The sequence below is a fragment of the Sinocyclocheilus grahami genome, unplaced genomic scaffold (genome assembly GCF_001515645.1).
Source record: "Sinocyclocheilus grahami isolate Dianchi unplaced genomic scaffold, SAMN03320097.WGS_v1.1 scaffold221.1, whole genome shotgun sequence".
Classification (NCBI taxonomy): domain Eukaryota; kingdom Metazoa; phylum Chordata; class Actinopteri; order Cypriniformes; family Cyprinidae; genus Sinocyclocheilus; species Sinocyclocheilus grahami.
Genome location: NW_015505400.1, coordinates 112,540 through 128,623, shown reverse-complemented (window position 1 = coordinate 128,623; position 16,084 = coordinate 112,540). Strand labels below are relative to the sequence as shown.

The following is a 16,084-nucleotide window of genomic DNA, read 5'->3' as shown; positions in this document are numbered from 1 at the left end:
TGAGAGGCCGTGCTGTATTGTGAATAAGTCACGCATGAAGGGCGTTGTTAGGCATGATGAGAAGCGTGTGCTTCTGCTAAAAAAGTTTCTGCAGTAAACGGCAAGGGAACGGCCTCATCTTATGGAACTCAAATAAAAACAGAAACTAGGTACTGTTCTTTTTTTTTTTTAACACCAAAATATATTTTCTCAGACACATACATCTGCTTATGTTGCGACATGAGAAAACACCTGTTTCTGTCTTTTAGTTTAAAACAGACCGATTTGTGTAAACTGATGGGTTTATGGACACACAGAATCATACCTGAAACAGAAAACGGATAAATACAGTAATATTCGCTCCTTGGAAAGAGTTTATTTGACAAGGAAGGGCGTGGTCTCAAAATTAAAGGTGAATGAAGCAATATAAGCAACAGCAAGACATTTATCCACCTTTTTCTTGTCGTAAAAATGGCCGCGGCCATTTGTAAATTCTATGGGTCTGGTTTCCGGTCTCATCTCTGCGTCCAGGTATTTTTTTGCTGTACAAAACAGTTAGTTTTGCTGCTTGATTTTGAAAATTGGTGTGTCTTATCATATTATTTTAATGTATTATCTTAATTATGAACACACTGGTTTGTAGTGCAAACATTTTTATAGCAGTTAATGAACCGGAAGTCTCACGCATTGGCTTACTTCTGCGTTGAAGAAAAAGGTATTACAAAAGATTTATATTTCAAATAAATGCTATTCTTTTGAACTTTCTATTCATCAAATAATCCTGAACAAAAATGTAGCCTATCAGGATTTCCACAAAAAAAAATATGAAACAGCACAACCGTTTTCAACATTGATACTGATAAAAAAATGTTTCTTGAGCAGCAAGTCAGCACAGTAGAAAGATATCTAAAGGATCGACACTGAAGAATGGAGTAATGATGCTGAAAATTAAGCTTTTCATCAAAGGAATAAACTGCATTTTAAAATACATTAAAATAAACAGTTATTTTGAAATGTAATGATATTTCACAATGTTTAGTGTTTTTACTGTATTTTTGATTAAATAAATGCAGCCTTGGCGAGCATTAGAGACTTTTTCCAAAAACATTATGCTGCTGGTTTTTGTTAGGTTTTTTGGCGTACTTCAGAACAAATATAAAAAGCATGTTTATGCATGTTTGTTGCACCATCATGTCATTCCAAACCTGTAGGCCTATTTCTTTCTTCTGCTGGGAAAAAATACTTTTGAAGAATGTTGGTAACCAAGCATATGTGGTTCCCACTGACTTCCATTGTATTTTTTGTGCATAATGGAAGTCAGTGGGAACTGAAACTGTTAGGATACCAACATTCTTCAAAATATCTTCATTTATGTTCAACAGAACAAAGAAAGTCAGGTTTGGAATGAAAACAATGACAGAATTGTCATCTGTGGTGTGTTATCCTATTTTGAAATCTCTTTTGTCACTGATTGCAATGTGGACATCACACAATATTGCTGTTTCCATACAGAATTTTCCCTTGCTGCCCATGCAAATCTAGTGTGTACAACCCTGTTGAAAAAAAAAACAGCAGCATATGCTCCCACTCTACAACTTGTAGAAATTCAGTGTACATCAAGCTCCGGTGCCCACGGAGCTGGTCACACCATGGATTCCAGCAGCAAGTTTGGTAGTCACGAGTCCAGTGTTTCCAGCCATCACTGCACCTGAAGATAACAAGTCAGTTTCTATGCATTTGAGACTGGCTTCCAGTTTTGCAAATCCACCACTCTTAAAGGGATAGTTCACCCAAAAATGAAAATTTGATGTTTATCTGCTTACCCCCGGGACATCCAATATGTAGGTGACTTTGTTTCTTCAGTAAAACACATATGATGATTTTTAACTTTAACCGTTGCTGTCTATCAGTCGTATAATGCATGGCAATGGTAACAAAATCTATGAGAGTAAAAAAAACATGCACAGACATAGCCAAATTAAACCCTGCGGCTCGTGACGACACATTGATGTCCTAAGACACGAAATGATCGGTTTGTGCCAGAAACCGAACAGTATTAATATCATATTTTACCTCTAATACACCACTATGTCCAACTGTCTTTGGGCGCGCGCACAGCATCCGGTGCGTGAGGTATGTATGCGCTCTGGCGTAGTTTACGCAAGCGCTGGAAGTGATCTCTCGCGCGTATACGTCACTCATTGTTTACACAGTGCACAGTCATTGTAGGTACGACGGCTAATCAAAATGGTACTTACTTGCGCTTATCCTGATTGTTCAAACCGACTTAAAACGAAAAGATTATGTTCTCTCGCGCGAACTCATTCGGGAGTGGTGACTTTCCACGTATTCCCAACTTCTGAGCCTGCTCGCCTGAAGTTATGCTTGATTGCTCTTTCGGCTGGATATCAACACACCCATTAACGTAAACTACGCCAGAGCACGTGATGGTGGTCACCATTTTGTGTGTCTGGGCCATATACACTTTCCCTGAGGCAGCGGCGACCGCTGCAGAACCTCCCAATGTTGTATAGTAAAAATAATAAGTGAAAAAGTGGATATTTGAAATATCAGCATTAAATTCTCAAAGAAGGAACTTATACCATGTCACATTATTTGTCAAATTAAACTAAAACGTCACCCTATACTGCTCTGTAGATATAATTATAATATAATAATTTGTTAATTTAGCTTGAGAAGGTGCGATGCAATGTATTGAAATTTAAACACAACATTTAAAAAAAAAAAATTTCATAAATTACTTTCCCAAACTGCAATAGGCACCTGATTCATAGAATGACTCAACCCATTTCCAGGAAATGGCCCCAGAGAATGAACACCCCTTTGTACTTTCAATATTCGTGAATCGAAAGTGAAAGTGATGATCACTAAATAAAAGGAAATCTAACTGCAAGCAGTCACAAGAGACGCACTGATAACACCAGGAAAACGCATTATAATAACAGGTTAAGACAAAAACGATTTTTAAAAAAGTGTAGGTAAACGCATTATCACACCAGGTAAATATTATACCACTTGGCTGACCATTATCGGATCAACCTCTTAATACCAGGTGGAAATAGGGATTCTCTCTGCACCGTTTGTAACATTAAATTGTTTATAATTCGCGGGCGTCAGGGAGCCGCTATCATATGCGGGAGACTCCCGGACATTCCGGGAGAGGTGGGATGTCTGTAAATGTCTTAATGAATTACTAAAGACTTACTCTAACCTCCAGCTTTCTGTCTCCAGCTCCTCCACCTTCTGTCGGACTCAAGAAAGCCATTATCAGGCAACAAATAGTGGACGGAGAAGTGGTCTCTCAGAGCGAACAGAGCAAAATCCTAATCACAACAACCACATTTTTGGGGAGGAAGAGGAGTTAACAGAACAAATGGAGTTAGCAATGGAAAAGGCAAAAGAAGAGCAAGAGGAGTGGGGAAAACAAATGGAGTTAGCGATAGAAAAGGCGAAAGAAGAGCAAGAGGATTTGGCAGAACAAATGGGGTTAGCAGTGGAGTTGGCGATGGAAAAAGCAAAAGAAGAACAAGAGGAGTGGGGGCAACAAGAGGAATTAGCAATGGAAAAGTGGAAAGATGAGCAAGAGGAGCGTGGACAACAAATGGAGTTAGCAGTGGAGTTGGCGATGGAAAAAGCGAAAGAAGAACAAGAGGAGTGGGGACAACAAGAGGAATTAGCAATGGAAAAGTGGAAAGATGAGCAAGAGGAGCGTGGACAACAAATGGAGTTAGCAATGGAAAAGTGGAAAGATGAGCAAGAGGAGTTGGCAGAACAACTGGAGTTAGAGGTGGAAAAGGCGTTCGCAAAATAAAGAGTTAGCAGAACAACCAATGTAGAGGAAGATGATTAGGTGGAGGAAACAGAAGTAACCTGCTGAACACGATGAGGTGGAGGAAGCTTCTCAAGATGATATGTTGGAGAACGAGTGACTTTCGATTGCCTCATCCTAATCAGCATTAGCGGTTCTTCATCTCTGTCTTTCCTTCTTATAGCTCAATTTTTCTTTGTGATGACCATGACTATTTTATCAATCTCCTTTGCCACATTAAAACATGTATGAGTTTAATTTTCTGCTCAGTGTTGTTATTTTATAATGTACTTTGGCAATCAAAAGTTTGGAGTCAGTCATCATAATGTTTGATTCTGAAAGAAAATAATAGGCCTACATTCAGCATGGGTGGACCAAAATTAGACAGCAAGACATTTATTACATCACAAAAGATTTATATTTCAAATAAATGCTGTTCTTTGAAACTTTCTATTCATCAAAGAATCCTGAACAAAAATGTATCATGATTTCCACAAAAATATCATGTGACACTGAAGACTGGAGTAGTAATGATGCTGAAAATTCATCTTTCATCAAATAATAAATGACATTTTACAATATATTCAAATAAAATTATAATTGTAATAATTTCACAATACTACTGTTTTTACTGTATTTTTTTGATTAAATAAATGCAGCCTTGGTGAGCATGAGAATTTTTTTTTCGTATCTGCATTTTTTAACCCCAAAATTTTGCATGCATACAGTAATTTTACCCCAAATAACATACAAAGAATTTCTTTATAGAAGACGGGTTTATTCATGACCATTTCATGCTGTCCAATATTGATGCATTTGGCGAAACAAAGGCGGCAAAAGGAAGGAGGAAAGGGAAAATACTGCATGACTAATGTCAATAAAACACTGTCAGACAACAGAGCTACGCAATGAAACATAAGAGCGTATCAAAAAAACCGTTTATCCAACATACAAATAACATTTATCCTATAAATGCAAAAGCAAGGAATTTTATCGTCTCCCTGTTGAGGTGCAAATTACAGATGGAGGATCGACATCACTGGCCAGAGGTGTATGATGGAGTCCACGGATGCTGGTCTCGGGATTGCACATCATGTCCTTAACGGGAGAAGGTCTTGCCCCTGGACAGATGATGTGAGGGTTACATTCATATTCACAGGTCAAACAGTGAAATAAATATAGCTATATAATCAGTATTGCACGAATGTACTACTGACAATTGATACCAAGAAAATGTAAAAGTGCACACACACACACACACACACATATATATATATATATATATATTAGTGCTGTCAATCGATTAAAATAAATTAACTAATTAAATCGCGATTAATCCCACCTAACATTAAAGTTTTTAAATATACTTTTATATTGCAATTTCACATTCAATCTTCAAATTAATGTACAAACAACATAAAGACAGTATATTTTTTAATATTTGTTTAATGGCATCTTTTTTTATGACTGAAGGCCAGTACCAATAATACCAATACTGATTTCTCTACAAAATTGCTATATACTATAGCTATTCAACATTACAGTATAATGGAGAGCTATCAATTTTAACATTTATTAGACTTTAAAAAATAACTTTTAATTTAAGTGAACAAAATCTTCACATAAACCCATTATAATAAATGTCATATTTGTGCCCTTGTGCCCTTCAGCATAAATATACAGAAATTGAAACATGCGGAAATATGCTAATACGGGACAGTCGGTCAGCGGATGTGGGCAGGGCTTGAAAAGTATAACGTTACATTGCTCAGAAAACCAAAACAGCTTGATAATTGAGGCTGTTTAGGCTTTTTGGGGGGGGGGGATGTCCCCTTTAAGGATTTATAGTTAAGGATGAATCTGTAACACTTAAGTCAGAAATCAGCAGCACATTTTAAGAAAAGATTCAGTTTGTTAACATTAGTTAATGCATTAGATATCATAAACTAACAATGCATGCTCATTTCTACAATAACGCTTTACAATAAGCTTCCATTTGTTAACATTAGCTAACATAAAATGTATTAACTGTAACTTCAATTTCAACATTTTCGAATACATTTTTAAAAACAAAAGTGGCATCTGTTCATATTATTTAATGAACCTGACCTGACATGAACTGACAATGTTATAGTTAAGGATGAATCTGTAACACTTAAGTCAGAAATCAGCAGCACATTTTAAGAAAAGATTCAGTTTGTTAACATTAGTTAATGCATTAGATATCATAAACTAACAATGCATGCTCATTTCTACAATAACGCTTTACAATAAGCTTCCATTTGTTAACATTAGCTAACATAAAATGTATTAACTGTAACTTCAATTTCAACATTTTCGAATACATTTTTAAAAACAAAAGTGGCATCTGTTCATATTATTTAATGAACCTGACCTGACATGAACTGACAATGAATAGTTTGAATGAAAGATTAATAAATACTGTAACAAAATGATTGATCATTGTTGCTTAATGTTAGTTAATGCATTAACTAATGTCACCTAATGGGACCTTTGTACTATTTCTACATATAATGATATGTTTTTGTTTTTTTTTACATTTAAAGCTGTATAAATAAACATTAGCTAATGCATTATGAACAAACATGAATTAATAATAAAACATTATGTAGAAATAAATATTCCTCTATATTAATAAAGGTTGTTAAAAATGGTTGCTCATTGTTAGTTCAAAATACTTAATGCATTAACTGTTAGCAAATGAAAACTTCCTGAAAAGTGTTACCCAGGAATCTTTAAAGTCTGATGACACAGAGAAGCACTTCACGTTCCAGTCATTGTGAATTCTTTAACCAAGGAGGTCGTTTTTACTGTGCAAATAATAACTGATTGAGGAAAACATCTAGTTTCTACAATAAATTTTCACTGAAAACTGAATTAAGTTAAATTAAATTCTAATGCATTTTTCCAGAAACATTTATCAAAATCGTCAAAGAGTTCAACAAGCTCTGAAATGAATCACAACATTTGAATTTGACTGAAAACTAAAATCTATATGAAATTTGAAACTGAAAAGGCAAAACTGCAAAACTGTGAACTTAAATGACTTCACGAAGAATAATGCCTTCAAGTATAAAATGCCTTATTTTAGAGGTTTATTGCAAAATATTAAAATATATAGGATGTTTAAGATAAGACTTTTCTTTCACAGTGCGTTATGGGAGTGGGTGGTTGCTGTTGAGCTCTTTTTCAATGGCAAGAGCAACTTCTCCAATTGGTGGATCTTTCTTCAGGATTATGTATTGACCTTCATTAAAAAGTTTGTTTTCCAAGTTAAAAGCACACTGACATATACAAATAATTCATCAGAGCTCAGGTTCCTACGTTATTGATAATAATCTATTTCTCTTTGGCTCTAATCAACTAGAAAAAAAATTCCAGAGAAGACGTATCTGCAGCATTTGGCCACATTTTAGTTTAAACAAGCTCAAACAACAACCAGCTAAGTTAGTAATATTAAAAGTACATGGTAATCTGCTCTGATATGAGCAGCCTCTAAGAGACAGCGGAGGGTGCAACGCCTCAGTGTAATTAACGAAAATTCAAACACACACTATCACAAATGAATCTTTTGCAAGCACACGCCTCTGGTGTTGAATAAAACCCAGAGATATGCACCAACATCAGCACAAATCAACCACCTCAACTGAGAAAAAGATTGAATTTTCAAAAGACCTGGATGACTTTGTGCGGTTTCATATAAGCGTGAAATACTAATGATTGTGAAACAGCACTTACGACATAGTTTTCATCTCTTTCTTCTCAGCGTCGGGGCGAGCACGGTTGAGTACCTTGAGGAAGTCCGAGGTCTTGGCCCTCATACGAGTGTGGATGTAAGCCTAAAACGAGAGAAAACACACCTACTGTATGAGAGGAGAAAACACCTACATTCCCAAGATTAGACATTAACTTCATAGCAGTTTTCTTCACGCTGACAAATGTGTTTCACTTGGCCATACAAAGGTTGCAAACTGAAAAGCACATTACAAAGCAATTACAATTACACATTACAAACTCAAGGGTTGTGTTCGACCCTTCATGAACACAAATAGTCGATGTTGGGCAAAGAGGCGTTTCTGAGGAGGGTCCCACCTTGGAGCACTTTATGTGGTAGTGCAGATAGTCCCGGAAGGTGTGGATGAGGTTGATGGTGTTGTCTCTGGTGTTGGCGTTGGTGTGTCGAGGAAACAGCACTGTTGAGAAATGATATCAATATTTTTATTTGAAATATAATATGAAATTCACTGCAGTTGTGACATGTTTGGGTAACCTATACATAAAGTTTGGAATCAGTAAGATTTTTTATGTTTTTTTTTTAAAGAAGTCTCTTATGCTCATCAAGGCTGTATTTATTTAATCAAAAATCGAAATATTGTGAAATATTATTACAATTTAAAATAATGGTTTTCTATTTGAATATACTTTAAAAGGAAATTTATTTCTGTGATGCAAAGCTAAATTTTCACCATCATTACTTCAGTTTTTTTTTAAGTGTCACATGATCCTTCAGAAATCATTCTAATATGCTGATTTATTATCAACGTTGGAAACAGTTGTGCTGCTTAATATTTTTTGGAAACTGTGATACGTTGTTTTGTTTTTTTTTTTGGTGGGGGAGGGATTTTTTTAAAAAACCAGCATTTAATCAAAATAGACATAGAATTTTCTTACAATATAAGTCTTTACAATCACTTTTTATCAATTTAACACATCCTTGATTAATAAAAGTATTAATTTCTTTCAAAAAAAGAAGAAAAAAAATTACTGACCCCAAACTTTTGAACTGTAGTGTATATTGTTACAAAATATATCTATTTCAAATAAATGCTGTATATATTTTTTTGTTGAGGTAATAATTCATACATTTTATTTTATATATGTGACCCTGGAGCACAAAACCAGTCATAAGTCGCTGGGGTATATTTGTAGCAATAGCCAACAATACATTGTATGGGTCAAAATTATAAATTTTTCTTTAATGCCAAAAATCATTAGGACATTAAGTAAAAATCATGTTTCATGAAGATATTTTGGAAATTTCCTACCATAAATATATAAAAACTTACTTTTTGATTAGTAATATGCACTGCCAAGAACTTCATTTGGACAACTTTAAATATGATTTTCTCAATATTTCGATTTTTTTGCACCCTCAGATTCCAGATTTTCAAATAGTTATATCTCGGCCAAATATTGTCCTATCCTAACATACATCAATGGAAAGTTTATTTATTCAGCTTTCAGATGATGCATAAATCTCATTTTCAAAAAATTTACCCTTATGACTGGTTTTGTGGTCCAGGGTCACATATATACCGTTTTATCATAAAAATGTGAATAATTAAATGTTTTACTGCAACTAAAGTATTTGTACCTGTCAGTACAATAAGACAAAATACACTTATATTAAAGACAGAGAGTCTATTAAAACAGGTCTTAATATCTTATTCAGTGTTGCTTCTCAAGTAAATGTATTCTGTTTCAAAGAACTGTTAAATATTTAAAAAGGCACAATATGTATATTTTTTAATTAAAATATCCAAAAATCACTAGAACAGTGTTATATATTTTGCTGACTTGTGTTCTTACATTATCCCAAATGTTTCGAAGAATGTTTAAATCCAGAGAAATAGCCATTTTAAATAGTGGCTCGTCCCTGGACATTGTGTTGTCTGCCAATGACGTCATACATAACCCCTCGATTTCCGGTTGTTTTGTTTTGTAGAAAACATGGAAACACCAAAGACGCTTTAATATGTTATACGTTTTAATAGACCGTTGACGACCGCACAGAGTAGCATTATAACAGAACTTTCAAATGTATCTAGTATGATAAAACAGCTGCTTTACCCCACATACACACGACTGGAAGGAGCGGAAGCGGAAGCGGTCGACTGTGGCATAATAAAGGCTCTGCTGCTTTCGAGCCGTGTGTCACGCTCGTTCAGTGGCCTCATTTCGCTTCGACGGCTTTCAGCCTCACTTTGCTTCATACTACTACATTAATAAATCATTTCTGCCCGAGTCCCATCTGGATTGCATCGGCTGCGGGGATGAAGACCACAACTCCCATGATTCCACACTCAGTAACAGCGTCATCAAAATATGCCTTTGCTTCTTTGTTTGTTTTGAATACGCGCCCTCTAGTGGCGAAAACTTACATATTGTGCCTTTAAACTGGAAAATATGCAAAAAGGCTAATTAAAAACTTGAGAAGTCGTTTTCCAGTGCAGTTACTATTTATAGAGTGTTATTACATAAATGTATGAAATGTAAACCAGAACTGATGTCTGTGTGTAATACTAAAGGTATAAGATCAATTTTATTAACTAAATACATTTAATAAGATAATCTGTAACAAAGATTAGTATTTTCAGTTACTGCTGCTCTGCATTTCTTGCGGCAGGTACAAATAAACCAGAACTAAATAAGCACTCAGTAAACATTGCATGTTTCTAGATGCTTCCTGGTTGCATGAAAAACTGAAGTGGAGTAGCGCTGGTAAATGCTGTTGGCTTTGATAAAGGGGTGTGGCACTTTTTTAATTCATTAAGAGGTTTGTGTAACCGCCATGAAGAGAAGCTGGGCGTTTGCTCTCTTGATCCGAATGCAAATAAAAAGTGCACCTGTCACAGGTAAGCAGCAGCACTTTGTTCGGGCCTCGTAACGTCCAAATTACCATGTACCAAGTGAACCTGACGGGAGTCTATTTAACTTTGTTCCAACTAGCAGCTGTGGTTGATAATAGTGTTCAACCAGGGTCTGAAATGAACACTTGCCAAGTGCCATTTTCAAGTACAGACGCTAAATTAATGTTTGTGTATGTGACCTCATGATACAAACCAAAAGTGATGTAGCCGATGTTGTCTCCCACTGCGGCGTCAGTGTCCTTCAGCTCCAGAGGAGGTTCTCTGTGACTGAACAGCACCTGAGGAGCCGTGTGACTGGCCCTCCTGCCCTCCTTAAACTCCTGAACACAGAGAAACACAGGCATCAGTCTGTCCTGTCATCATAATGACTGTCAAAACACCACTGTTAACAAACACACCAGCTGTTCTGGTGGTGGTTTCACTGCGGAAATTATTATGTTAAGGTAGTCAAATTAGCCCAGAAATGCCCTGTATTTGTAAAGAAATTTCATTCGCTGGATTATAAAAAAGCAAACATTTCCAGAAAAAAAAAGAATCGCATTTATAAAATATATTAAAATACAAAACTATGGAAGCCCATATCTGCCATAGAATAAAACAAAATAAATAAAAAAGGTCACTGCAACTTTTTTCTCGTAATTCTGACTCTCTCTTCTGACTTGTTTCTGCAACAGAATAATAGTAAACAAGGTAACTGCGACTTTTTATCTCATAATTCTGATAAAATCATGTTCTTCAAAATGTGAGTTCAAATTTCTGAATTTCTCTCAATTCTGAAAAAAAAAAAAACATAATTGAGAGAAAAAAAATCTGAATTATGAGGAATAAATTCTGAATTAAGGCCAAATATCAATTAACATTTTCATTTTTTATTCCACGTTGAAAACATTTATTTTCAATTCTAATAATACTTAACAATATTACTGTTTTTACTGTATTGTGATCAAATGAATGCAGCATATACACTGAGGAATATTTAAGTCTTCTTTTTCAGTTAAAATATCTAAAAATCCTTGAAACGGGAAACATTTATAAGAAAAAAACACTGCATAAAATATTAGAACTTTTTTTTCTAAAATAAATAAAATTATGCTAGTGCAGTAAGACAAAATACATTTTAAAGACACTATCTATGAAAACAAGTCTAAATATCAGTCTAAGTCTAAATAAAATTAAATGTTGCTTCTCAAGTAAATGCATCTTGTTTTAAGAATCTTTAGACATTTTTATACATCAGCAAAAAACTCTCTCTTTTTTTCTATACCTATAGTAGCCCTCAAAACATTTTTGGACACTTAAAAAGGCCTTAATACCATTGCATTAGATACAAACTTTGGAAGTTAGTGTTTGCTTAAATATTTATTTAAAATATTTTTAAATAATGCAAACATATTTATGCATTTTCAATTGTGGCCTATTTGTCCAAATACTTTTTGGGGGCTACTGTACATAAGTTACAGTGATATAAAATGACTAGCATACAGCTCTAACAATGAGCTCATAAGTTTTGAGGTCAGTCTAAATGAAGCCACTTCATTCTGTAAATACAGAAATGACAGCATTGCTTGACGTACGGTGGTTTAACCTTGTCATTTAAATGTGAAACCATGACAAAAAATGGCTGGATTGCAAAACACCCAGAGGGCATGTGTGTCAACAGCAAAAGGCAGCACAGAAATGGACAAGATTGATCAAATGAGCGAACCTGCATGAACACTTTCCCGATGATGACGTCATCGTCATCCTTGAACACTGTGCTGAACACAACGGTTACTCTGTCTTTCTTAGACTCGATATACCTGAAACCAATGAGAAGAGACACAAACACAGATCAGATCCGAGCTGGATTACAAACTTTGTGCAGCAGATGCAAAACTGATCTAAAAATATTGAAATAATATTAGATGCACGTAAGAAGATACCAAGAATATATTTTTAAATGGAAAAACAAAACATTAGTATTTCTGTCTTGTTTTTTAATTAATCTAATCAGATGTATAATACAATAAATTCACAAGATGTGTTCAAATATATTTTAGGTTTATCTGAATTAATAATTAAGCAGAATGAATTATTTAAAAATAAATTGTTAGATTTATGTTTAAAAGATTTTACCACTCAGTTTCCACAGAAAATCTTTTTTTTTTTTTTATGTATTTGTTGGAATTTGATTTAACCTATTCTGCTGCTTTCAAACTGTCAAGATTTGTAATAATGTAAAACTATATTTATTGCTAATTATATTAATATTATGCTATTTATATTGTATCCATTTTAAATTGTTTTACACAAAACGTATTGCATACATATTTTCCTTATAGCCTTGAATTTGCACATTGTTGTTAATGTTGTCAATAAAATGAATCTAATTTAAAGGGGTCATATGATGTTGCTAAAAAGAACACTATTTTGTGTATTTGGTGTAATGAAATGTGTTTATGCGGTTTAAGGTTCAAAAAACACATTATTTTCCACATACTGTACATTATTGTTTCTCCTCTATGCCCCGCCTTTCTGAAACGCGTCGATTTTTACAAAGCTCATCGGTCTGAAAAGCGAGGTGTGCTCTGATTGGCCAGCTATCCAGTGCGTTGTGATTGGCCGAATACCTCAAGCGTGTGACGGAAATGTTACGCCCCTCACATAATGTGATGCTGTGTCCCGGCCGTAGCAACGAGACAAAACCAATAAAACCCATTATAAACAAGCATTTGTTGCATCCAGTGGGGACATAATTACGGATTATAATAACTTAATACTGTCTTTTTACGCGTTGCATTGCATCGCGCCGTGTAAACATAAAACCATGTCTGCATTTGTGATCGGAGAAATGACAAACAACAAGCCCTACTCTACACTGCTCAAAACTCGCGTTTGAATCGTCAGTGGCAAATTCTTTAAATTAAAACTTACTTACAGACTGTGAGTCAGAACAGCCGGCATTGTAGTCTACTCTACCAGGATCAAGAAACAGTCCTCCATAAAATGTGCTGCACACATCTGAATATTTGGGTTGAAGTGTTCTGGAACAGTGTTGTAAATACAACTTAACCACTGATTTCTAGTCGTGTCCTCTTTTGGAAGGCCAAACAAAGTAGTTTCGCTTTCGCAACGAAACACACAGCGTCTTCACAACATGGCGGCGGCGGTGGCAGCAAAAATAAAGTTACGCCTTCTTTCTTTGTGTGAACATTTGGGCGGCGTTATGCAAATCTTCCCACATCGTGACGTAGATATGTGGGGGCGTGTTTAAAACGAGGCGTTTTAGGAGGGCGTGGACGAGTCTTAACTTTTATAAAGAAGATCTCTTTTGGTTTTGAGACTTTAGTCTTTGCAACTTTAGGGATCTTATCTATTCACGAACAGCTTGTATCACTTCAAAGAGAAAGGAAAACTTGAAATCGCATCATATGACCCCTTAAAAACGAAAGAACAAATTTTTGCTTTTTATTCAATTAATCAGTAAAATAATCACTAGATTAATTGATTACTGAAATTAGTTGCAGCCCTACTCTCCTGAAGTTGTGAAGAAAGTTCAAGAAGCTTACATAGACTCGTCATCCCTGTAATGGACAACAGCCCTTTTCTCTCCGTCACGACCCTCCTCCTGGAACTTAAAGTACTTCTCGAAGACGGAAGCGAAGCAGTTTCTCTTGAGGATGCCTGCCTGGTGGATCAACTCCTCTTTGTGGGGTGGAAGAGCCTCCAGGTCAAAGAGCAGTGAAATATTGTACCCTTCAGAGAGGAACAACAACAAACCGTCAAACCGAAATTCTTGCAGTAAGAATAACAATGAAAACAGCAACCGCTTGGCTTACCGTCTTCTGGTGCCACAAGGAAATTTCCATAAACACGCTTCAGCAACTGAAACACAACAAATACAAATCTCTTTCATTTTGTTTTAATAATAAAAGATACTGGAAGTATATTTCGTTATGATCCATAACGAATTATTTGCTTTGCAAGTAGTCGCACATCGAGAAAAAAATAAATCCTGTACAGAAAAAAAAAACATCAAGATGCATTGATAATCAACTTATCATCACATTGCAGTCCTCTGAATCATAAGTGAATCGAATTGTGAGGTGCCTACCATTCCCACCCTAAGAGTATAGCATGTCACATTACATGACACATTAACTTCCAAACAACTACTTCATGTCAACTATCCATGGAGAAAACGACAAGCACTGGCTTGTTTCATTCCTGGCATTTTTAACATGCTTTGAGCGACCTGTATTTTGTGTTTTGTCACCTATTTTAGCCCAAATGTCATAGAATAGAAACAGAATTCAACAAATAAAACAGCTCCCAGAAAAAAAACAAAGGCATTTGAATTCACTTTTGTCTAAAAGAGATTGTATCTGTGTGCATCACACGAGCAGACAGGAAGCTGAGGGCCGTTTCTGCAGGATGTTCCCATGATTTGCATTCCTTTCATTTACATTGGCAGTCCTGAATGAGGCTGAAACAGACTTTGAATATTTATTTGCATTGGCAGGGAAAATTGGCATCAACCTCAACTCAATGAACCCTCAAGACCCATGACAATCCTGCATAAATTCATTTATGTTCTCAATGCACGGATTCAAAATCCTGCAGACGCAACTGCATCGATCTTGAACTATGCCTGCAAATAATAATGTGTTTGTCAAAAAACACATTACAAAACAACAGCTTATCACTAAATTAACTGAACACTGGCTAAGTTTGCTAAACAACGAACCCGTGTTTCTTTATTTAAAACATATGACTTCCTCTATCCAAAATGAGTCATAGGCACTTGCTGTTTCACATGTCATTTAGACCCTTAAATGGTGATTGAAATGTGATCACCCTGGACTGAATAATGTAAAATCACAAGACAAGAAGAGTATGAAAGAATGACCCAAAAGAACGTGGGAAATAAAGATTCCTGTCTGCAACTTCACATTGCATAAGTGTCCACAGGAAATCGATCTGTATTTTCGAAACCGACAAGTTCGGTTGCTCAGTAAGTATGCATCTTCTCTAAATGGACAGCGTAAAGCGATAAACCTCACAAAAACATGTCCAGATCACACCTCACCCAAAATCAAAAGGAAAATGTTTTAATAATACACTAACATTTAAAAGTCTGGGGGTCATTTTTTTTTAAAAGAAATGAATACTGTTTAGTAAGGAAGTAGGGCTGAGCAATATATCGAAATATCGCAAATGTACATATCGCTAAAGCTTGCAATATTTGGGGCCATGAACAAAAGACAAAGAGAAAATCACTCACTGCTCTTACCTAAATAACTTTTGTAGCTTAAATAAGAATCAGTGCATACTGAATTCAAGGAGTAAATACTACACAGTGTTTTATTTTTCCTTTTTATTATTCAGTTCCTAAACTCGTATTAAAATGATTACACTAATGTTAAAATGACATTTTTATGTAATGCTCGAGTAAAACACATACCGTTCACTTTCAGAATGAGCTTTATTCACAACTTAAGTGTGCGCAATCACAAGGAACTTGTTGTGGTTTTACAGGAACTCTTAGAACATACATACATACAAATAACCATATATATATATATATATATATATATATATATATATATATATATATATATATATA

At 35.2% G+C, this 16,084-nt stretch overlaps 2 protein-coding genes across 3 annotated transcripts in view; one reads left to right on the top strand and one right to left on the bottom strand.

Moving 5' to 3' along the window:
• Window positions 1–2,824: 2,824 nt before the first annotated feature.
• On the top strand, window positions 2,825–4,197 carry LOC107596567 (PERQ amino acid-rich with GYF domain-containing protein 2-like). The gene is made up of 2 exons (XM_016287323.1): window positions 2,825–2,945; window positions 3,232–4,197. Exon 2 carries the CDS (start codon window positions 3,374–3,376, stop codon window positions 3,809–3,811), a length of 438 nt encoding a protein of 145 aa, XP_016142809.1. The 5' UTR covers window positions 2,825–2,945; window positions 3,232–3,373; the 3' UTR covers window positions 3,812–4,197.
• A 374-nt stretch (window positions 4,198–4,571) lies between these two features.
• Window positions 4,572–16,084, bottom strand: part of arpc2 (actin related protein 2/3 complex, subunit 2) — a 17,721-nt gene continuing 6,208 nt past the window's right edge. For both annotated transcript variants that reach the window (XM_016287322.1, XM_016287321.1), the window contains exons 4-10: window positions 14,298–14,343; window positions 14,028–14,214; window positions 12,185–12,278; window positions 10,673–10,799; window positions 7,922–8,022; window positions 7,568–7,668; window positions 4,572–4,929 (exon numbers count right to left, since the gene is read on the bottom strand). In XM_016287322.1, coding sequence (XP_016142808.1) covers window positions 4,908–4,929; window positions 7,568–7,668; window positions 7,922–8,022; window positions 10,673–10,799; window positions 12,185–12,278; window positions 14,028–14,214; window positions 14,298–14,343 — 678 coding nt within the window. In that variant the 3' untranslated portion in view covers window positions 4,572–4,907. The remainder of the gene's footprint in view (window positions 4,930–7,567; window positions 7,669–7,921; window positions 8,023–10,672; window positions 10,800–12,184; window positions 12,279–14,027; window positions 14,215–14,297; window positions 14,344–16,084) is intronic.

Coding starts and splice junctions, on each gene's coding strand:
- LOC107596567 (XM_016287323.1), top strand. CDS start 3,374: ATGGAGTTAGCAATGGAAAAGGCAAAAGAAGAGCAAGAGGAGTGGGGA.